We start from the raw sequence: 23,686 nt of genomic DNA on the forward strand, positions 1-23,686 counted from the left end.
TTAAGTACCTCATATAGCCAGTGAACTCGTCATTAGCATCACACTTATTTGCATTTCTTTCATTCTGAACTCATTTGAACGGAACATCAAAGTTATACTGAAGCTGCAGAACAACTGGTTCAGTGATCAGGTCTGACTTTCACATTTACATAAAGACACAGGAACACGTAGGAAAACACAGAATATCCACCCTGCACCAAATCATGGCTATTGGTCAAGTTTAGGCCACGCCTCCTACCTGAGTATGGTGCTAAGAAACAAACGCTGACAATGTTTCAGCACTATGACATCATTTTATCCTCTTTCTGACACGCCTACTGTACATCGCTGAGACTGACTGATACAAAAGCCACGCCTACTTCACTGAGACATGCTGAAACAAAATCCACGCCTACTTCACTGAGACTGGCTAAAACAAAAGCCATGCCCACTTCCCTAAGACTGGCTGAAACAAAAGCCACGCCTACTTCACTGAAACTGGCTGAAACAAAAGCCACGCCTACTTCTCTAAGACTGGCTGAAACAAAAGCCACGCCTACTTCTCTAAGACTGGCTAAAACAAAAGCCACGCCTACTTCACTGAGACTGGCTGAAACAAAAGCCACGCCTACTTCACTGAGATTGGCTGATACAAAAGCTAGCCTCCTTTATTGAGACCGACAGATACAAAAGCCACGCCCCTTTAGTGAGACTGACTATTTAAAAAACCATGCCGCCTTCACTAAGACTAACTGACAGAGGCCACGCCCCTGTCACTGTGACTGCGTATCTGTACTGATGAACACACAGAGCGCTCCTGCGCTAATTGAACTGTACTTAGACTTTAATTAAATTTGTAATTAAACCACATCTCCCTGAGCAGAGCCATGGCTGTCATGTGAAAGCAGTCTAAGAGAAGCTGTCTAATAATAGTGGCTTGGGAAAGTGTCTAGAGGCAGTCTAGGGGAAGTGTATGGTGAAGTGTCTAGGGGAAGTGTCAAGGGGAGGTGTCTAGGGGAAGTGCATAAAGGAAGTGTCTAGAAGACATCTCTAGGGAAAGTGTCTGGTGAGATGACTAGTGGAACTGTCTAGGGGAGATGTCTAGGGGAGATGACTACTGGAAGCGTCTACTGAAAGCGTATAGTGGAGTTGTCCAGGGGAGATGTCTAGGAAAAAAATGTCTTTGGGAAAATTCTAGGGGAAGTGTCTAGGGGAAGTGTCTAAAAGAGACATCTAATAGATGTGTCTAGGAAAAGTGTCTGGGGGATGTGTCTAGGAGAAGTGTCTAGAGGAGATGTCTAGAGGATGTGTCTAGGGGAAGTATCTAGAACAGATAGTGGACGCGTCTAGAGGAAGTGTCTAGCGGATATGTCTAGAGGAGGTGTCTAGTAAAAGTTTTTAGTGGAAGTGTATTGTGGAAGTGTCTAGGGGAGGTGTCTAGGAGAAGTATCCAGGGAAAATGTTTAGAGAAGTTGTCTAGTAGAAGTGTCTAGTAGAAGTGTCTAGAGGAATTATCTATAATAGGTGTCTAGGAAAAGTGTCTAAGGGACGTGTCTAGAGGAAGTTTCTAAAACAGATATCAAGTGGACATGTCTAGAGAAAGTGTCTAAAGGAGATGTGTGGGAGAAGTGACTAAGGGATGTGTCTAGGGGAAGTTTCTAGAGGAGATGTCTAGAGGATGTGTCGAGGAGAAGTATCTAGGAGAAGTGTTTAGGAGAGGTGTCTAGTAAAATTTTCTAGTGGAAGTGTATTGTGAAAGTGTCATGGGGAAGTGTGTAGTAGAAGTGTCTAGTGGAAGTGTTTAGGGCAATGTGTCTAGAGGAAGTTTCTAGAGTATGTGTCATGGGGAAGTGTCTAGCGAACATGTATATGGGAGGTGTCTAGAGGAGGTGTCTAAAAGAGACATCTAATAGATGTGTCTAGGAAAAGTGTCTGGGGGATGTGTCTAGGAGAAGTGTCTAGAGGAGATGTCTAGAGGATGTGTCTAGGGGAAGTATCTAGAACAGATAGTGGACGCGTCTAGAGGAAGTGTCTAGCGGATATGTCTAGAGGAGGTGTCTAGTAAAAGTTTTTAGTGGAAGTGTATTGTGGAAGTGTCTAGGGGAGGTGTCTAGGAGAAGTATCCAGGGAAAATGTTTAGAGAAGTTGTCTAGTAGAAGTGTCTAGTAGAAGTGTCTAGAGGAATTATCTATAATAGGTGTCTAGGAAAAGTGTCTAAGGGACGTGTCTAGAGGAAGTTTCTAAAACAGATATCAAGTGGACATGTCTAGAGAAAGTGTCTAAAGGAGATGTGTGGGAGAAGTGACTAAGGGATGTGTCTAGGGGAAGTTTCTAGAGAAGATGTCTAGAGGATGTGTCGAGGAGAAGTATCTAGGAGAAGTGTTTAGGAGAGGTGTCTAGTAAAATTTTCTAGTGGAAGTGTATTGTGAAAGTGTCATGGGGAAGTGTGTAGTAGAAGTGTCTAGTGGAAGTGTTTAGGGCAATGTGTCTAGAGGAAGTTTCTAGAGTATGTGTCATGGGGAAGTGTCTAGCGAACATGTATATGGGAGGTGTCTAGAGGAGGTGTCTGGGGAAGTGTCTAGAGGAAGTTTTTAGATAACATGTCTAGGGAAGTATCTAGAGTAAGTGTCTAGGGGAGGTGTCTGGTAAAAGTGTCTAGGGAAAGTGTCTAGGGGAGATGACTAGAGGAGGTGTCTAATCGAAGTGTCTAGGTGAGGTGTTAAGGGGAAGTGTCTAGGGAAAGTGAATGTGCCTGGATTGAAACAGGAGCAGTGTTGTGTTACTGTGTGGGTTTTACAGCAGGTGGTATAAATAAGGAAGCTTTGCCAAGTGGTCATTTTGTCAGCCCGTGTGTGTGTGTGTGTGTGTGTGTGTGTGTTTGTGCTGCTTATGCCTCAGCACCCCGGAGACACAAGATAGCACCAGAATAGACAGAGACAGGAGGACAAAACAAGAATGAGTGTTAATTCAGCAAATACACTTCTCCTCTCTCTTTCTCACACACACACACACACACACACACACACACAAGACTCTAGCTCGCACCCTGTGTGTAGAAACGCAAGAAGCAGATGACAGCAGTCCAGTGGGACGTGACCCCTCATGGAGACGCTCTGCTGAGTCGACATAAAACCACTTCATTATCTGTTAGCTACGTTAGCGTATTAGCTCTATTACACCACCACTGAACACGTCTCATTAAGTGTGTTTGGGGGACTGGACACAATGTGGACATTTTAAACTGTGTGTGTGTGTGTGTGTGTGCGTGTGTGTGTGTTTAAGAGCCACTCATGAGCTGTCAGTTTGCACTCACGCCAAGTGCTGGCAGCTAATGAGGCAAAGGTGTGTGTGTGTGTGTGTGTGTGTGTGTGTCTGATATTTAAGGGCTTGTTGGTGCGTTTTTGATCTGTCTTGTCCCAGTTTAAGTTTTGAAAAAGTTTTGCCAAACTGTCTCTCTCTCTCTCTCTCTCTCTTACATTACTCTGAAGAGAAACTGTCTGTCTGTCCGTGTTGTATTTAATCTCTCTTTCTGTCTATCCCTCCATATTTAATTCCCCTTTCATATCTCCATATTTTATATCTATCTCTTCACCTGTCCGCCATTTTTTTCATCTGTCTGTGTGCTTTATTACTTTTTCTCAATCTTCTTTGACGTCTCTGTACCTCTATCTCTTCACCTGTCTTTGTCTCTGTCTGTCTTCTCTTCTTTGTGTCTCTCTCTTGTGTCTGTCTGTCTGTATCTCTGCATCTCCCCATGCATATGTTTGTACATCTGCTTGTCTCACTGTTCATCTCTTCTTCTCTCTATCCGTCCATCCATACTGTATGTCTGCTTGTCTGTCTGTCTCTCATTCTTTCCATCCATCTGTCTGTCTATCTGTCTCTCTCTGTATGTCTGCTCGTCGCTGTTCGTGTCTGTACGGTTCATCAGAGATGCGAGAGGGAAGTGTGTGATGATTAAAACAGGAAGTTTCCCTGATGCTAACACGGTAGCCGTAAGCATCCCTTCAATGAGGATGGTGGAATGGACTCGTCTTCCTCCTGAATGTGGGACACTCTACTTTTACCCTGCACTACACCCTCTTTTGTTGTTGGGAGGACGTAAAGAGGGGCGCAGGGGAACGCAGACGTTCACATTTCATGCCGTTGTGAGAGATGGCGTGTGACTTCAGCGTTTCAGGCTCTTTACTTTACTTATAGCAAACTCTGAGAGCCGCTAATCCGTCATTATTCCTCTCTTTATTAGCCGCTGAGTGCTCGGATCAGATGCTGATTCACCTGCAGCCGAAAGACTGTAAAACAAGAGCGTAAGCCGAACGGCGTCTCGTTAACAGGTTCAGCGGCGAGGTGAAAGAGAGCGGACAAGCGCCGCCTTGAAAACGTTCTCGTTAAAGGAAAAAGGATTTTAATTTAAACAGGTCGCTGCTAATCGAGGGGTCGCAGGAGTCCCGACATCGGGGTCTAATTGATATTTATCAACCTGCCACGCTCCAAACCGGCGCACACACCCCCTCAGTCCAGTACATCGCTTTTATCCCAAACGTATTCGAGACACGATCGTCTGAGTCTGCTTTCGCGCTCCGTTCCTCAGCACTCAGTGCATGTTTCACACAGGATCCTGTGGGAGTTCGTTAAAAAAAAAAAAAAAAAAAACGCTGCCTTCTGGAGTTTGGCGTGTCTTTCTTTTTTTTTTTTTATCACAGCAGAGCGTCCATTTAGAAACTTCTTCAACTTTTCAGAAAAGTCTCCAGCGGCACCAAGCATTCTTCTTTTTTTTCTTTCTTTTTTTTAAATGCCGTCTTCAAAGGGAAGCTCGGAACCCGGAATTTCCGAAAGAGGAAACAAGAAAGGAAAAAGTATGACATCGCTCCAGCACAGTACATTTTATGGAGGCGTCGACGTTTCTGCAGCATAAACGCTCAACTATGACTTCCCACTGAGGAGTCGAACGCAGCGTTAATTAAGTAAGAAGACTTACTCTTTTTTTTATGAACAGTTCTAGGAAAAACCTCTAGTGTGAGCTTGATATTCTTTACTGTCACCAGTGGACGGTTAGGATGAGAGGGATAATTTGCCCCAGCTTTGAAAAATAAATCACCCCCCTCCCCTGTCCTCCCCCCCTCCCCCAGCTCCCCAACTTCACGCCATCGCCCCTGAGCCACCGCTGAGTGAGGATCCGGTGAAGATCATGCCAAGACACCAGCACTGAAGGTGGGAAGAAGATCTCTCGAGAACTGGCAGTGTTCCGTTTGTGAGTGTGGGATGGCGTGTGCGTGTGTGTGTGTGTGTGTGTGTGTGCGTGTGTGTGTATGTGTGCAGTCCAGATGGCTTCATGCTCACTTCCTGCTGCCAGTCTCATGACTGATTCTGCAGCTTAAATGTGAAACGCAGCGCGCTCGTAAAAAATCTGTCTTTATCTCATCGCTCTCATAAACGTTTATCGCTTCCCATCATTTAAACAATCCTGCGTTATTCCTAATCTTTATGCAAATCTGCTCTCTCTTATTGGCTGAAAGCAGCAGGGATGATAACGAGCGTCAGCGTCTGGGTCGAGAGCGTCACTTCCGGCTTCTTTCATTGTAGTCCTCGAAGCTCAGAGCATTTTAGACATTTTTTGTTTTGCTGTTTGTTTTTTTATAAACATATTCAGGGCTCAGGATTGTGCAGTATAGAGTGATATCCTTTTTTTAGCACTGAATTTTAGCTCGTTTTAAACAACTAAAGAACAAAATGGGGCAAATAAGCAAAAAAATAGCACAGATACACACGATCAGGTGTTTTTATTGTCTTTGGTTGTTTCTGTGTGAGAGACAGAGCGAGATTTTTTTTTACATCATTGACCTTTTTTTTTTTTTTGTCATTTTTCTTAACATTTTCATTAAAGCTGATCCAGTCGAACGAAGCAAATTGTGCAACTGTAAAATAAACAAAAGTGAATGTAGTCACATGTGATTGGTCAGATAAAGAAACGTGAGCGATCAAACTTCCAAGAGCTATTCATGAATTCCTGGATTCTTGGTGCAGTCCTTAAATATTACAAACTGTCAGCATGTCACGTTATCTTTCTCTTGTTCCTCCTATTTTTTCATCTTTTCCATCTTCCTCTCCTCCCTCGTCTCGTTACAAGCCCCCTTCCCTCTCTTTGCTCTTCTCCACCTTCCCATCTTCTCCCAGCCTAATTACCCCCTTCTCACTCTCTCTCTCACTCCATCCATCCTTCTTTTCCTCTCCCTCTCTCTCTCTCTCTCTCTCTCTCTCTTTCAGAGTGGTGGAGGATTGCAGGAAGATCTATAAATAGAGCCCGGCCCGATGGCTGAGTGCTCGAGGTGCTGCATGCTGTAGGGGAGACCACTGAAGTGTGTCCACATCTCTCTCTCTCTCTCTCTCTCTCTCTCTTTCTCTTTAACTCCATCTCTCTCCTTCCCTCCTTAAATCCCATTGCATCTCCTTTTCCTTCTCTTCGTTTCCTCCTTAACAAATCCAACTTTATTTTAGTTTTAATATCAAATTTGAAACAATTCCACCTCTTTTACCCAAAATGTGTTACCTTTCTTTCTCTCTCTCTCTCTCTCTCTCCAGACCTTCTGTTTCCTGCACCAATCCCCCTCGTCTCTCTCTCTCTTTGCTCTTCTCCTCCTTCCCATCCTATCTCATTCTAATTATCCCTTTTTTCTCATTCTCTCTTTCACACTCCCTCTCTCTCTCCATCCATCCTCTCCCCCCTCCTTAAACACTGATCTGTCAGACTGCACCATCTCTCTCTCTCTCTCTCTCTCTCTCACACACACACACACACACACACACACAAACACACACACAGACATTCTGTCTTCTTCTTTCCTCATCCGTCACACACATAACCACAGACACCACACATTCTCTCTCACCCCCTCATTGTGTGTGTGTGTGTGTGTGTGTGTGTGTGTGTGTGTGTGTGTGTGTTTGATTGCAGGACATTATCAAGTGAACAGTTCTATCAGAGAGCGAAAGAACACGAGATGGCGTATGTGTGAGAGAAAAACAAAACTGTGTGTGTGTGTGTGTGTGTGTGCGTTGTAAACCCTATTAAACCTTACTGCTCGACTCTGTTTCAATAAAATCCCGTGGACGCAGCTTCTGACTCTGAGACTCTCTCATGTTGTGACGCTTCATTCAAACTTCTCATAAGTTCTCTGAGACGGAATTCCATGACATCTTTTAAAAATGGTCGAACAAACAAGATTTATCAATCGAACGTTTCGGCTCCTAGCGGCGGCGCGGTGGTGTAGTGGTTGCGTCTCGAGGATCAGGGTTCGATTCACGTCTCTGTGTGCGTGGAGTTTGCATGTTCTCCCCGTGCTTGGTGGGTTTCCTCCTGGTACTTCGGTTTCCTCCCACAGTCCAAAGACGGATAGATTAGCCCCGTGGTTCTCAAAGTGTGTGGCGCGCCCACACTTTGAGTCATGTCTGTATTCCCCACTAGTGGGGCGCGCCACACACTTTGAGAACCACGGGGCTAATCTATCCGTCTTTGGACTGTGGGAGGAAACCGAAGTACCAGTAGGAAATGAACGGGAACCAATGAACGGGAGGGAATTAGTGGAAAATAATAGGAAAGTACCTATTCTAATTCATGCTTTTATTTATTGACAATAAAGATCGGACACTCGAAACTAAACAATCACATCCAAAGAAATGGATCATTAATACAAATAAATTAAAATAACATCAGAGAAAAAGTGGAACCATAGTGCAACAATACCGGTTTAACGTCGGCATTTTAATGGTAGAGGAACAATATATGAGGAAACATTCGGTATTATATATGTAGTTTCATTTATTCCAATGTGTATGCTAATGTTTCTGTATTTTTGTTAAAAATGTATATTTTATCAGGCAGTACTAGTCTGGCATTTCTAGTTTCCAGTGCGGCAACAAAGCTGCTTTTTGATCCTTCAGGCGCTGAACAGAAGGGAAGATCAATATCGTTCTACGCTTTTTGTTGCTGTGCGGCATTTTGCGATGATCCCTAAATCATTTGTGCGCCGTAGAGAATAATGGTGTTTATGCTTTTAAACATGTATAATTTAAGGCTTAAAGACAATGTAGAGAGGAAATATACATGGGTATGTTTAATGGCGGGTTTATTTACGCAGCTATTGAATTCGGAGATGCGAATATTAAACTAACTTTACCGCGGACACAAACCGGGTCAGTAGCGTACTGTATGTAGTGAGCGTAATAACATCAATGGATACATTTGTTACATGGACCACAAAAAAGCAGGTGATTCAGCATCATCAGCCTAATCAACCAAAAATCCAGCCGAAAGGAAAACATGATGAAGCCTACTGTATGTTGCGCTTGGATTCATGGTGGGGATGGTGGGGACAGAGGAGAGACCCGTGTGTGTTTTGTGTCTTAAACCGCTGGCAGCAGACAGCATGAGACCCAACAAAGTAGGAAGACACTTAGAGACAACACACCCCAGTCACGTTAATAAGCCACTCGACTTCTTTGGAAGAAAGCTCTAGATAAGTGACGAAGTAAGCCTATTATAACAATTGCACGTGTATTTGATCTGTTTTGAACTTGGTGTTGTTTGATCTTATTGGTTTAGAAATTGATATTTCAATAAATAGTAAACTTGGCTGATTTCGTTATCATTTTGTTGACAAGTGGGGCTTAAAACCCACCACCTTAAGTGGGGAATGACAGAAAATGTTTGAGAACCACTGGATTAGCCTAACAGACGTTCCCAAATTGCCCGTGGTGTGTGAAAGAGTGTGTGATAGACCTCGTGCCCTAAGTCTCCTGTGATAGGCTCCAGCTCCCACGACCCTGAATACAGGATAAAGTGGTATAGAAGATGAGTGAGTGAGTGAGTGAGTGAGTGAGCAGCTGCTAGCTACGAGCTCAGGACCACGCCATGCTAAACCCAACAAACTAACAGGCATTAATCACACAAGTTAGCACGCTGCATGTCCTGGCGTATGCTGAACAGATGCGTCGCGTGACACAGAGACAGCGGGAGCACGTAGCGTCTGAGGCACTCGAGGTGTACTGTTTAATACACAGAACACATCGATCACCGTCTCCGTTCCCCCTGTTGATCTCCGGAGCAGCGGCCGTAATTCCTCCAGTGAGCCGCGCGCTCACACTCAGCAGTCTCTTTATCTTTTTTCCTCTGTCATCCTCACTCCTCCTCTCTATCTGTTATCTGCTGTCAGGCTCTTTATCTCTCTCTCTCTCTCTCTCTCTCTGTTTGGTCTCAGCTCTAACGCTCTGTGTGACTTACGCTAACACGTCACGAGGCGAGCGTGACGTCTTCAGAGTTAATTGTGGAGAGATGATGATTACGGACACGCGCCGAGGAGACGTTGAACTCTTACCTCTGTGAGATGTGGGTTGGGGTTGAAGCCGCACTGGTTACACACCGTGGTGCGGCACTGAGTGCACGTGTTGCAGTTCGGCTGCCCGTCCGAGACGCCCGTCAGGTCGGCAGTCTTACACACCGGGCACAGCTTACTGCTGGGCATCGGGGCGATCTGCGGCAAAGAGTAGGGAGATTTAGGACCACCGGCGTCCCCCTGAGGGCTCTTTCGGGGAGAGTGGCTCTGGTCAGGGGTGCCACCCACCGATCCCCCCGGCTTGGGTCCATTGCTGGGGTCTGTGTGGGCGGGTTTGCCTTGGATGCTGTGAGAAAGAACAAGAAACAAAAAAAAGGAAATCAGACAAAAGATCAGGGAAACAGCGTCCTGATTGAGAATCACTTTAGTTGGGGGGACTCAGAATTCAGGACGACTTAAGAATTTTCACCTCAAGAATTAAATTAATTAGCATTTTCGGCATACGAGCGAAATCAAAAGATTTAGCAAAGACGCAGCACTAGGGGTCCCAAGAATGTTATCAAGATGGGTAGCAAGAAGAAAAGGGAGACACTTTCGGTTTGGTTTTTAAAGCAGCCGGTGCCGAGAGGAATCATAAATTAAGGTTAAGAGAGCTATTTATTTCATATTTTACTTCATTTACACGTCTTTTCTAAATGTTTTGATTGTTTTATGTGCAAAAATATGATTATAGTGATAAATATTGGTAATATTTTTTGTGCAGCTGGAACAGATTATCTGCATCTACATTATTTCCTATGGGACAATATGTTTCACAATACAACAACAAATCTAGCCTTAAGAACTCGCTGAATCACTTTTCCGCCCAAAATTCAATAAATCAATGTATTAAATCAGAATGCCTTTACTCCAATAGACGCAGGGAATCAGTTTATAAATTAAATTGAACCTAAATTAACATAACCGACTGCGTAAGTGTAGCCACGGCGTGTCATGGGTTGTCATGTTCGCGGCTGTTAAAGCTCTCGTGTCGCTCTTACATGTCACTCCGAGAACTTAAAAGGTGACAGAGGCTTCATTAATCCATCAATACAAACCACTTTTTAGTGCACAGGACAGAAAATGAGCTAACAGTCAGAGCACACACACACACACACATTCGCAGCAGTCAGGGGCTTCATATTACTGGGCCTAAAACACTGACACTCAGGTGTGACAGGAGGGCCGGGTGTAGGCGCACATGCCCGCTGCTTCCAAGACAAGAAATAATGAAATATCAGAGCAAGAAAAGGGCTGTAGAAAAGAAAAGGCGCGGGCGTGTGAAGCGTGGCGTCTCTCAGCAGCCATCAGAAATGACCGTTTCTCCATGAAGAAGAAGAAGAAGAGTGACTCAGCGGGAAAACGGCAGCGACGGAACGAGCACGAGTGAAAAAGCGAGCCAGCCGGGAGCGGAAATCGAGCGTGAAGCCGATTTTCATCAAGGTTTGGAAGGAAACGTGCGCCGGAGGCGTTCAGATCTGGCAGCTGCACCCGCCCAACCTTAAAATAAATAAAATTAAATGTGAAGCAAATACAAATATGATTTTTAGTCGCTTCATTTCAACCGCAGTTAAAGTGGCTTCAGGAAACTGTATTCTGACTCAAACTTTTTTATTTTCTAAAATGGATTTCTTCTACTTTTCGGCTGCGCCTGGTTATTTATTTTTTGTGCTCCTTTATTCCTGAACGTGAAGAAGAGTGAATTTTTAAAAACCTCGCCTTTTCCCATCAGTTTTTTTGGTTTGTTGTTTTTTTCATTTAAAAATTTACATATAAAACATATATTTTCTCCGACATTTCGTGCTCAAGGCTGTACAGGCCATACCAGTGCATGATGGGAAACCTACTGAGAACAGACCAGTGGAAGGCCAAAACGCCACGGGATCGTTCCCGAGAACACTCCACCTTAAAGTTTGGTTTCATTTTGACCAGTGAGAACACGATCGTTCCGTACTCGGGGACTGTGCTCGAAGGCGATCTAGAGAACAATACTGCGTACTCGCGCACGGATCGAGTATGAAGCGACATCATCAGCGTTGTCTGTCTCCTCCAAAATCTCCACTAATCTCATCCTCTGAACTACACAGCCATAGCCGATACAGGTCACAAACCAAGTAGGTGTATACCGCCACCTGGTGTATCGGAGAGTAAATATCCAGGTGTACCCGGGAACAGAGAGCGAATATACGCTATAACGTGGGGAGGGGAAGCAACCGTTACCAGGGACAGAGCAAATCAATCGTGCCAAAAATGTGAAAACACACTTAAAACATCTATCGAGGACGTCACTTTACCCTGGGTCCTAAAGACCGCTGGATTAATAAAGGTTCATGTGCTGCTTAATGTACAGGAAGAAAATTTCTCCAGAAAACAAAAAGTCTGTTTTCATTAAAAGTTTCCGGATTGATATCATACACAATAAAATAAAATGCGATATAAGCCTCGGCCTTTCACGGCGTATTTCTGTTTTCGTGTTTTTCGGCGCTCTCGGGAGTTTAAACGAGTTAAAATCTCTCCTGCGGCGCCAAGATCAAACCTGCTTCTGTCTCTCTCAATATTCCTCTTTCTCCTTTTCAATTAAAACTACTGGAACACAGCAGGTATCTCTCGGCTTAGAGTTCCCACAGAGCCTGCAGAGAGAGTGTGTGTGTGTGTGTGTGTGTGTGTGTGTGTGTTCCTGGTCACTACGGGTGATTTATCGTCACTATGCAGACAAACAGACAGACTGCGTTTGTTCCATGAAAGCGCATCAGTTTGGATTAGCAAAGCAATTAGAAAATTGAGGGAGAGAACACACGCACGCACACACACACACACACACACAGGCTTTCTCAGACGGATTTCAGACACGCCTTAAGTGAGCGAGAATCAAAAAAGTAATTCTGACAGCATCAGTGAGTCAGAACAGTGTTTGTATGTGTATGTATATATTTGTGTGTGTATGTGTGTGTGTGTGTGTGGGGAGAGGGATTTGCTCACTGCTCATCACCTGCCGTCTAAAAGTTTCAGTGAAGCGTCAATTCAGATGAAAAAACACCAGTGTGTGACAGTCTGAAAGTTGTGTGCCCCACACACACACACACACACACACTTTCTCTCTGTCAAGCTCTTTCCCTTTCTTACAAATGACAGGATCTTACAAAATACACACCACACACACTTCTACTTCCACTTCTACTCATGTGTAGCTAGCACTTGTGTGTGCTAACAGCTAACATCTGTCACGTTTTCGCTAATCACCATTTGCTAGCTTGTCAAACAAGCGACAGTAACAGCTGAGTTTTCATCCGCTTAAATCTTCGGTTTCCAAATAAAATAAAAAAATGCTAGCTAGCTGAACCATCGCTATGATTGTTTGAAAGGTTAGCATGTTGTATGTATGGATTAGCGTGTAATGAAATTAAATGTAAAGTTAGCTATGTTGTTGGAACGCTAGCGGTCACTTCTGTTTAGCATCACAGATTCCTCTGTCAGGTTTATGCTAATCAGCGCTAGCTAGTAAGATAACTCAGCTACAGCTAAGCTATTTGTTCAACTGTTACTGTACTGACACATTGCTGAGGAAAGTGTCGATGTATCTGATGACTCTGTGTGTTTTTTTGCTGAGAAAATAAAAGTTAAAGTCTGAAACAAACTCTTGCACAGGAGCAGATTGTGAAGTTACGCCTCAGCACAGCCTCTTCTCTTAGCGTTTAACATGGCTTTTTTTTTTTCCCCGTCCAGACCTGCAGTATCATTTACTGCCATTTTTCAAACTCCGCATAAATATCAGCTGTATGGAAACCCACCCTATCCCTATACCTCCCCTTCACCGCCTCCTCCCCCCCAATGAGTGACTGATTGCTTTTTACAAGCCGAATCCCAGCTCCCGTGCAATTAGCGAACGCTCTGCTAATTTGTTTGGCACTGCGTGACACAATCGTGGCTTGATTGCCTTTCGATACTCGGCGGTGTTCGAGTCGACTAGCATGCGCGCTTCTGTTGCGCAAACGCATGCAGAGATTTCACGCTCGTGATTCATAAATCCACGGGAGCGGCGCAGAGCGGGAGCAGTCGAAGTAGCATCAATCTTTAAAAGCCCTCGCGTGTGCTTCTGCTCCTGCGTTCGCGTGAAATATAGGGCCGGCGTCCCGCGCGCGGCCGAGGCGTTCGTATATATCGACTGAGAGTTTATCGTCAGTGGTCTGAGCTGAGAGGAAAAATAGAGCTGCTTCCTGGAGAGGAGTCGCACTCACTCGCTCTCCAGAGACTCGTTTCTACCTGATATATAACAGGAGTCAATAACAGACCTGCAAGAGAGAGAGAGAGAGAGAGAGGTGTGTGTGTGTGTGTGAGAGAGAGAGAGAAATTTAAGGCTGTATTGCATGACCTGTGTGATAATCATTTTTAAAAAAGGAGGTGTGGCCTGTGAACCTATCAGTTTTAGTGAAGGAGGTGTGGCCTGTGTGCTTATAATGCCCAGTGAAGGAGGTGTGGCCTGTGTGCTTATAATGCCCAGTGAAGGAGGTGTGGCCTGTGTGCTTATTGTTGTCAGCAAAGGAGGTGTGGCCTGTGTGCTTATCAGTTTTAGTGAAGGAGGTGTGGCCTGTGTGCTTATCAGTTTTAGTGAAGGAGGTGTGGCCTGTGTGCTTATTGTTGTCAGTAAAGGAGGTGTGGCCTGTGTGCTTATCAGTTTTAGTGAAGGAGGTGTGGCCTGTGTGCTTATCATTCTTAGTGAAGGAGGCGTGGCCTGTCTACTTATTAGTCACAGTAAAGGAGGCGTGGCCTCAGATCTGTAGTCTGGGACACATCTACACTATAATAACATGTTTTGGGATGCACTATAAGGGTGATGTACGAGACACGCCCACATCCACAGTGGACTTATGGGTGGTGATTTAAACTGAAAACCGAATCGTGTGAAAAGCAGTGTATGCCTCCGGGTCCTATTTCACACCTAATCCTGTATGTGTGTGTGTGTGTGTGGCTCACTTTCATCTCACTTTACCAACAGACATGTCACTATATGCCTGTTCAGGGTGACTTCACTCAGACGGGACTCGCTCGTACCACGTGTTAGTCGAGCAATGAACAGGTTTTTATAGAGGCCAGTAAGTGTGACCACGGAAGATGAGAAAGGAATAGAGTGAGAAAGAGAGAGAGAGTGAGAGAAAGAGTAAGAGAGAGTGAGAGAGGGAGAAAGAGAAAAAGAAATAGTGTCAGAGAGAGAGAGAGAGAGAGAGAGAGAGAGAGAAAGCCCTGGAGCTCTTGAACGCACCTTTATTCGATTGCGGTGTCATTATGAAACAGGCTCTTTTATCAGCATGATGTTTGGATGTCTTTTCTCGGTCTATGAGGAAATACACCATCGCTTCATCTCTCTTCTTTTTTATGCCCTCGATATCTCCTACCGCTTCTCCCTCCCCCATCGCTCTCGCCGGACTGCGACTACACAGCCTTGCTCAGGACCGTTTCTACACCACTATCTACTTTGCCTCGTACATTTGCTGCTTACAATACGTCTGCCTCCTCCAATTGTGTCCGATCTGATCGATGCTAAAACACACAGTTATTATGCATAACATCACAAACTAATCAGAGGTCAGGTTTTAGCCGTCCATAACAAACAAACAAACATTTTTCATCATCAAAAACACATAAAAAAAGTATGCACAATTTTTGCATAGTATTGAGGAGGAACAGTTAACGTCTGTCATACTGTGATCGGCTCCTGACTGTCACATGATCCAATAACTTTAAAAACTATGAGGCAGCATCATCTGAGCCGTGCTTATGAAGATATCCAGGGCAGGATGTTTCCTCAGCTCATTACCTTTATTAAGGAAATTCACAGTAATGCTTCCTAAGGTTATTACTGTTATTTGTGATCATGGTGTCACCAAAGTTTCTGCCTCAGAACACAGACATAAGCCATGAGGAAAGGGCTGGGATATAAATGGTGTTTAAGTGCAATATCGACTGCACAGCCTGATCACATCTGTGCTGATATTCAGCACAACAGCACATCCTCGAGTGTGCTATTGCTTTTACATAACAGTTCCACATACGCTATTTATAACCAACAGATTATGATTTGCTTCTTTATTATTCGATTATTTTGCTCCGCCCACACATATCCTTCCACGTCTTGTTGGAACTAACTAACGACCCACAGTTAGTGTAATTAACCACTGTAGAACACCTGGGACATTTACTGTAGTTACACGTTCCAGTGCTGTTACTGTTTATTATCAGCACTCTCGTGGAATAACGCCTCTTGTCCAATCAGATTACTGAATCAGAACTAACCGCTGCTTAATTGAAAACACATCACTGTTTTGGTCTCTTTGTTCCGAGTTATTAATCAACACATGAATACACTTCTAAAATATGTATACACTTCCAAAACATTAAAGATAACCATTAAACTTACACAGGGTGTCTACTCTGAACCCCTCCTGATGCTGGTGGGCTGGACCATCTGTACATTACAACGTGGAAAAACCTTTCAGTGCATCATCGGAACATAAGATCCTGAGAAAATAACACCGTTTGAACCCCCCCGAGAAAAAAAAAAAAAAAAAAAACTCTTCTTAGTTGTGTTGGACTAATGGCACTTAGTTATTAACCTAGTTAACCCAGTGTAAGTATGTATCCAATTATGTAAACATTAAAGCACTTTTTGTAGGCCGCTCTGGATAAGAGCGTCTGCCAAATGTCTAAATGTAAATGTAAATGTAAATGAATAAGGATGCTGTAAGGCCTGACTCCATGGTTGTCGGAATAAGATTCGCACATGTTGAATACGAGCATAATTACCCACGTGTGGCAAGGTGGGGTGGGGCGTGGTGAGGTGGGCCTGGTGAGTTGGGGTGGGATGGGGTGTGGTGAGTTGGGGTGGGGCGTGGTGAGGTGGGTCGTGGTGAGTTGGGGTGGGATGGGGCAGATTCGGTTGTTGCGTATCAGCAATCTGCTTTTAGTCCGACTTGTACGTCCCCCTTCATCCCAAAGCTGATTGTTTGTTCCAGGACAGACTGAGTGTCTATGCGTGTGTGTGTGTGTGTGTGTGTGTGTGTTAGAATTACGTATTTCAGATTAAACATGATGACCTGATGGTCTGGACTCGTGGGAAAACCTGGTGATCCGTGAAATCTGCCTTCACCTGCCTTCTGCCTGTCAATGGGCCTCTCACTCTCTCTCTCTCTCTCTCTCTCTCTCTCTCTCTCACACACACACACACACACAGGGCTGCAGCTATACACTCAGTGGAGAGATAGTGTTTCAGCAGGATCATGCAGAGAAACATGAACAGAGCATTTTTTTTCTCTCTGCACAGAGAAAAAGAGAGAAATCAAAGAGACAGAAACGGACAGATAAAGGGAAGGAGAGAGAGAGAGAGAGAGAGAGAGATTAAGAGGCGAGGGACGAACACGGCATTGACGATGAAATGTTAGATGCTCGCTTTTAAAACGTGAATCTCAGATTCTTCTTCTCTTTGCTTTCTAGCTTTCTGGTGAAATAGAGAATGAGCTCGAGGCGGGTAAAGAATTCAAAAACAGGCACAGGGTGGACAGGAGCATGTCTGTGTGGGAGACGGAGAGAGAGACGGAGAGAGAGAGAGAGAGAGAGAATGATGGAGAGAGAGAGAGCTGGGAAGAAGCGTCACACGCATGTGTAACAAATGGCTCCTCATCATAATTTTATTAATAGTTAATGCAGCGGCGCTTCATCACGCCTCACACTGACCGGCCCTATCGCTCTCTCTCTCTCTCTCACACACACACACACACACACACACACACACACACACACACAGAGAACATTTCATTATGCCAATTCTTTCTTATATCCGGACATTCAACACGTTAATGAAACGTGACGTCTCCTTCACACACGTAGCTCGTGCTTTACACAATGACACGTGAAGAGATCGAAGTGAGCTTTTTTTTTCTAGTCAGCCACTTGGCTCCGCCCCCTCAGATTGTTCAGGCTGATTAATCACACGTTACGGCTGATTCCTAGCAGATTCGTACACACGTCATACACAGCTCGAAGAAATGCACATAAAGCGTAAAGACATGAAATTCACTTTGGAACAAAAGAGGAGACTCTAATTTTGGTGTGTAAAAGCGATGGATGTGGATCACGTCAGGAAGTGAGCTCTGTACTGAAGTGTAGCTACTGTAGGTACAGTGGCGGCCGGTCAATAAGGGGCGCAGGGGCGCCCCCCCCCCTTAAAGTTAGGCAGAGCAGAATGCTACTTTAACATGTAATTATTTAACATAATAACTAATTACTTTAATAATGAAATAAAGTCATTTAGTCACAATATTCTGCTGTATTTCTTTTTTACAATTTAAAGAAAATCTAAACTGTATCACGGGCAAACGAGTGTCCATGTAGGCCCGTAAATTTTTAAAAAGCACGTAATCTGTGGTTAAGCTCTAATTGGATTTTTTCAAATTATCCTTGGGGCGGAGCTCTGTGCGCCCTGAACCCGCCCACTTTTGTTCTTAGCGAATCAATATTGTTTTTAAATGTTTGTGCTCATGTGATTGGTCCATTCTGAACGAGTCTTATTAACGGTCAGCAGATTGTTAGTTAATGTACTGAATAGTGATAGACGTCGAAGCAGCTAAATATGAGGGAAAATTCTGTAATGTATTTGTTAAAATACCCCTTCACAAGGCGATCGGGCGAAGAAAGAAAAAAACTTAAAGAGCTTGGACCAGATCGACCCGATCTTCTAATCAAGCAGCAGTCGAGTGATCACGGCCGAGCTCACACTGGGTGCTTTTCCAAAACTTCTTATGGCTATTTACAAACATTTATTAAAAGTTTAATAACCTTTTTAATAAAAAATTTTGCACCAGCTGCCACTGTGTACGTGGCTGCTGTGCGTCTGATTCTAACAGCTGTTATGCTGGTAGAATCAGACGCACAGGATTAAAATGCATACATGTTTATACAGTATGTGTGTTATTGCACACATGGTCACAAACCGCAAATTAAACCTCGTCACACATGTCGATAGATTTAAAGGTGTCCCACTGCAGCCATTCTTTTAAAACAAGGTTTTTAGTGTCTGGTGTGTTATGTATTATATCACTCAGTTTGTCCATTCGGGTTAAGAATCCTGATAGTCAGCCTGCTGATAGAAACTGTCTTTCACTCCTTTTACTCACGTACATCACATTTACGTTTAAGACGTTCATCAGCGCGAGCAGAGTTACTACTGAGCCAGAACGCGTGCTACAGTCATGTCCATACACACTAGCTACACACTCGTTTCTTACAGAGCTGATGTAACGTGTACTTTTCTTATGGATTTAAATCAAAATATTAGTCTGCAAAAATGAGACTATTTACGGGTTGTGGGTGTAAATATTTGGGAGACATTAATATCGCATTTACATAATATATTATATTATACAGTATCATATATATATATATATATATTGATATATCATAATATATCATACGGAAATATATCATTGTTATTGTTATCATTATTAGTAGTAGTAGTAGTAGTATTCAAGTTGCTTGAAAAACAAAGTATTTAACGATTTAAATAACAGATCGATTAATATCAAAGAAGGATTTTGCGTAATAATATTAATCCATATTTTTAGACTTGTGTGTAAATTATTTAACAGGGTTTTGAGGCGGTGCGACTGTAATAATACTTTTTAATAAAATGTTTAAAATAAATTCTGTCACCTCCCGGAAGGGGGGCGAGGATGTCTTCACCCCTAATACTGAACTGAAATAACTTTTCAGACAGATATATTAAAATCATTATTCTGAGTAATATCAGAAATTGAAATAAGCCTTATTATTATACCTGCACATATTTCTTATTATTATTACTACAATATATAAATCTACTGAACATACTGATACTGTGATTAAACTACAGCAAAAAGGCCAGGGATCAGTGATGGACACACTGACCGCACTGTATCGACCAGTAAGTATTAATCACGCAGTTATCGCTCTGTAAAGAGTAATCAGTGTTAAATCATTAAGACACCCTGATCAGAACATTGTTACAGGATGTAAAGCTACGATACTGTCATAACAGAAATGTTTATAGCGAGGTAACGTGTTAAAATGTTACTGTGCATTAAAGTTAGATGATGTGAAAAGCCATAGAGGACTCAATTCTGTTATTAAAAGGATAAAAAACATTGCACGTTGCGTTAGATTAAAGTATTAATACAAGTATTGCTGTTATAATCTAATTATGTGTGATATTATTAAACAGAATATTACCCGGGTAACTGAGCGTTGTGCCATTACAGTTATGTCTAATGCTAGGTGTGTAAAGACCAGATGAATGGGATCAGTGTAACATGCTGGCAAGGTGAGGCTTTTAAAACAGCGCTTTTCTACATCATGGTTAAACCTGACCCGGATCCTCCAGACCAAGTGAAGAGAACTGAAAGTGTATCACATGATATCGTAGCAGATCCACTGGTTTCATCAGATATCGAATTGTTGCCTTTAGAATAGACATTTTATTGTATCATATCATATAATATCGTATTTTTTCACATTGTATCGTACCACACCGTATCATATCATGTCGTGTTGTATCATATCATGGCACATCGTATCGTATCTTTCCATATCGTATTGTATCGCATCTTATCTAATCGTATTGTATCATATCGTATCATATCATGTCTTAGTCTTAAGTAACATACCTTTTAACACCGTATAATATCGTATCATACAGTATCGTATCGTTTCACATCGTATCATATCATTTCGTTCGGCGTCATATCGTATTATATCACATCATATCTTCACATGGTAACATTTTATATTGTATCGTATCATATCATATCGTATAGAGCTCTTGAGAACCTTACACACGTTTCCACGGTTATAAACAGTCACAATGGACACACACACACACACACACACACAGTGGACACACACACACACAGTGGACACACACACACACACAGTGGACACACACACACACACAGTGGACACACACACACACAGTGGACACACACACACACAGTGGACACACACACACACACACACAGTGGACACACACACACACAGTGGACACACTCTTACGCTGGTCAGATCATCGATGCGGACGGTTCGACTGACAGCAGCACTGACAGGGTTGTTATAAAGACGACACACTGCTCAGGTGATGTGGTGCTGAAGTGCCACAGTGTGTGTGTGTGTGTGTGTGTGTGTGGTTGTCACGGCTGAGAATGAAACGTTACCGGTCATGTTGTTGTGGTTGTAACGAGTGTAAGCCCAGGTGTGTGTGTGTGTGTGTGTGTGTGTGAGCCGCAGTGCAGCCCGTGTATCCTACCTGTCCGGTCCGGGCTCGTGGAGCTGTCCGGCGCGCGGTGGTGCTGAAGCGGAAGCGGCTCCCGGCTGGGCCGCCTCTCCCTCCAGACTCGCCTCGTTCCCCATTTACTCTCTCACACACACACACACACACACACACACACACGGAGAGACACACGGACACGGAGAGACACACGGACACGCGCGGCCCGATCGGTCGACGGCTTCCACCGACTAAATTACAGGAGGCACAAAGAGAGTGTGTGTGTGTGTGTGTGTGTGTGTTTCAGCGCAGCTCCGCTTCTTCCGCCATCATCATCATCATCATCATCATCACTACCGCCACAACCCGACCGACGGATCCGGCGACGAGCGAGAGTCACAACGGCGGGGCACGGGAAGGGCCGAGCGGCGGCGCGCACGCAAACAGGCGGGAGCGCGCTCGTACGCGCCCTAGATCCGCGCTCGCTCGCTCGCTCCCTCGGCCGCAGCGTCTCGAGCGCAGCGCCCTCTACAGGAGCATCTGAGGCTGAAACACGCAGAGACCCGGATGTACAGAAGCCACGCGCGCGCTCTCTCTCTCTCTCTCTCTTACTATATACAGTATATATACACACACACACACTCACACACAGATTTATATGAATGAATAAATAATTTAAATAAACCCAGGAAAAGGGGCGTGTCTAAAATTAAACAAGGTTGTACTGGGTAATAATAATAATTATTATAATACCTGTTGTTATTATTGTTATCTAACAATCTGCAGGATGTCAAAAATGTGCTTTGTGTCCACATACACCATATCGACAAAAGTATTTGTCCAAACATCTTTATAATTGAATTCAGGTGCTCCAGTCAATCAGACCCCTCGTCCCCCGTGAAGGACAATCTTGGACAATGCTACGCTTTTTATAACCTTCAAGGTGACAGTTTGGGGAACGCCCACTTCTCTTCCATCATGACTCCGCCCCACAAAGCAAGGACCGTAAAGACGGCGTGGAAGAACTCGAGCGGCCCAAACACGGAGCCCTGAGACCTCAACCCCATCGAGCACCTTCGGGATGAACTGGAGCGGAGGTCATGAGCCAGGACCTTCTCGTCCAGCATCAGTGTCTGACCTCATTAACGCTCTACAGAGTGAATGGACACGAATTCACATAGAAACTCTCCAACATCTTGTGGACGGCCTTCCAGGAAGAATGTGAGCAGTTATAGCTGCAAAACCAACTGGGGGACCGACTCCATATTGAAGTGTGTGTGTATGGATACAGGGCGGCATTGGGGTGCAGTGGTTAGCACTGTCGCCTTGCACCTCCAGGGTCCGGGTTCGATTCCCGTCTCTGTGTGCATGGAGTTTACATGTTCTCCCCGTGCTTGGTGGGTTTCCTCGGGGTACTCTGGTTTTCTCCCACAGTCCAAAGATATGCAAGGGTAGGCTAATTGGCGTTCCCAAATTGCCCGTAGCGTGTGAGTGAGTGTGTATGTGTGTGTGCCTTGCGATGTATTGGCACCCTGTCCAGGATGTTTCCTGCATCGTGCCCTAAGCCTCCTGGGATAGGCTCCAGGCCCTGTGACCCTGAATACAGGATAAAGCGTTATAGAAGATGAGAGAGTGAGTGTTTGGATACAATGTCACTGCAGGTTTGGGGAGCCTTTTGTCCATATAGTGTATAGTGTATCTGCTTGGTGTGTACAGTATGCTTTAAATCTGAATTTATTTCAAATGTGTTTCCTTCATCGTCACTATGGTTTTTAGCCACATTATTTGACAGGAAATAATTGGACATAATTGACATTTATGGTTTTTGTGTGTTTTGTGACGGCTAAATAATTGCATCCCGTTCTCAGCACTGTCTCTCTAAAAGCCCTTCATCCTGCTTTATTCATTCAGCTGGAGTAAGGAGTTGTCAGTTCGACTGTGCGTCATAAACCCGTCCTGTGCTTTCATCATTAGGGCGTGCTGAGGTTCTGCTCGGGCTTCATGAGGGATTTAAATGTTGTTGTTGCCCTCTGATGTGTAACATCAACGCCATTTTACCCAGAAGCACCTGCGCGGATACGAGAGAGAGAGAGAGAGAGAGAGAGAGAGAAGGCACGCAGCACATTCTTAAAGTCATGAAACTTTTCTGAAGGACGGCACACAAACACACACGACTGATTAGTGAACGTCGATTAACCTGATCGATAGCTTTTGGTTTGTTTGTTTGTTTGTTCAAGACCCTGTCAATCATCTGAAAGGGTAACTGGGTAAGCACAGGGAGACGCCAGCACAGGGAGGCGCCAGCAAACTCCATGGGGGTAATTAGGCCTCGTTGGACGGCGTAAAGTGGCATGTGAGGACACTGTGGACACCGTCACAGGAGTGATCAGGGTGACTACGGAAAAAGAACCAGATTAAGGGTTCATCCGAGTCCTCCGTGGTAGGACACGCCTGTGGTAGGACACGCCTCACTTGTCCGAGCTACGGCATTAAAAACCATCACTTCAGACTCACTGAGCGCTTAGAGGTGCAGGATCGCATATAACGCTGCTTCTTTTAGACCCTGCACCTACAGTATCTGCTTATTTATAGCCCCGTTCCTTCTTATTATCACATCAGCACGTCGCGTTCAGATGGATTTATTTTAAATCCGTTCAGACCAGCACTTATCATGTACCGATGATACTTTGGGAAACTTGGACTGATGAGTGCTAGGAGTTTATATGCAGAGAGAAGTAGCTCACTGCCTACTCACTCACTCACACACACGCACGCACACACACACACTTTCTGTAGCAGGGTCAAGGCTGCATCTTTTTTTAAGCTTGCAGGAACTCAGAGCGCTTTTACATTTTTATAGTGGATTTTTTTGTTTGTTTTTTTTAAGCCTGAAAAAAAGGATGAATCTCCAGTATATTTCAACTCATAAACATTTATTAACTGGAATAAAGAGTGAATAATTTTAGCAATCAAAGCGTCTCTTCTTTCGAGATAATCGTGTGTGAACGGTGAGGCCACACCCACTTTGCACAGGCACAGGTTCTGCAAACAGGTT

At 44.1% G+C, this 23,686-nt stretch overlaps 1 protein-coding gene across 1 annotated transcript in view; it reads right to left on the minus strand.

Moving 5' to 3' along the window:
* Positions 1 to 20,800, minus strand: part of bsnb (bassoon (presynaptic cytomatrix protein) b) — a 67,485-nt gene extending 46,685 nt beyond the window's left edge. The window contains exons 1-2 of the mRNA XM_053484094.1: positions 20,671 to 20,800; positions 9,351 to 9,654 (exon numbers count right to left, since the gene is read on the minus strand). Coding sequence (XP_053340069.1) covers positions 9,351 to 9,654; positions 20,671 to 20,774 — 408 coding nt within the window. The 5' untranslated portion in view covers positions 20,775 to 20,800. The remainder of the gene's footprint in view (positions 1 to 9,350; positions 9,655 to 20,670) is intronic.
* Positions 20,801 to 23,686: the final 2,886 nt, after the last annotated feature.

Source organism: Clarias gariepinus, chromosome 23, assembly GCF_024256425.1.
Source record: "Clarias gariepinus isolate MV-2021 ecotype Netherlands chromosome 23, CGAR_prim_01v2, whole genome shotgun sequence".
Taxonomy (NCBI): Eukaryota; Metazoa; Chordata; class Actinopteri; order Siluriformes; family Clariidae; genus Clarias; species Clarias gariepinus.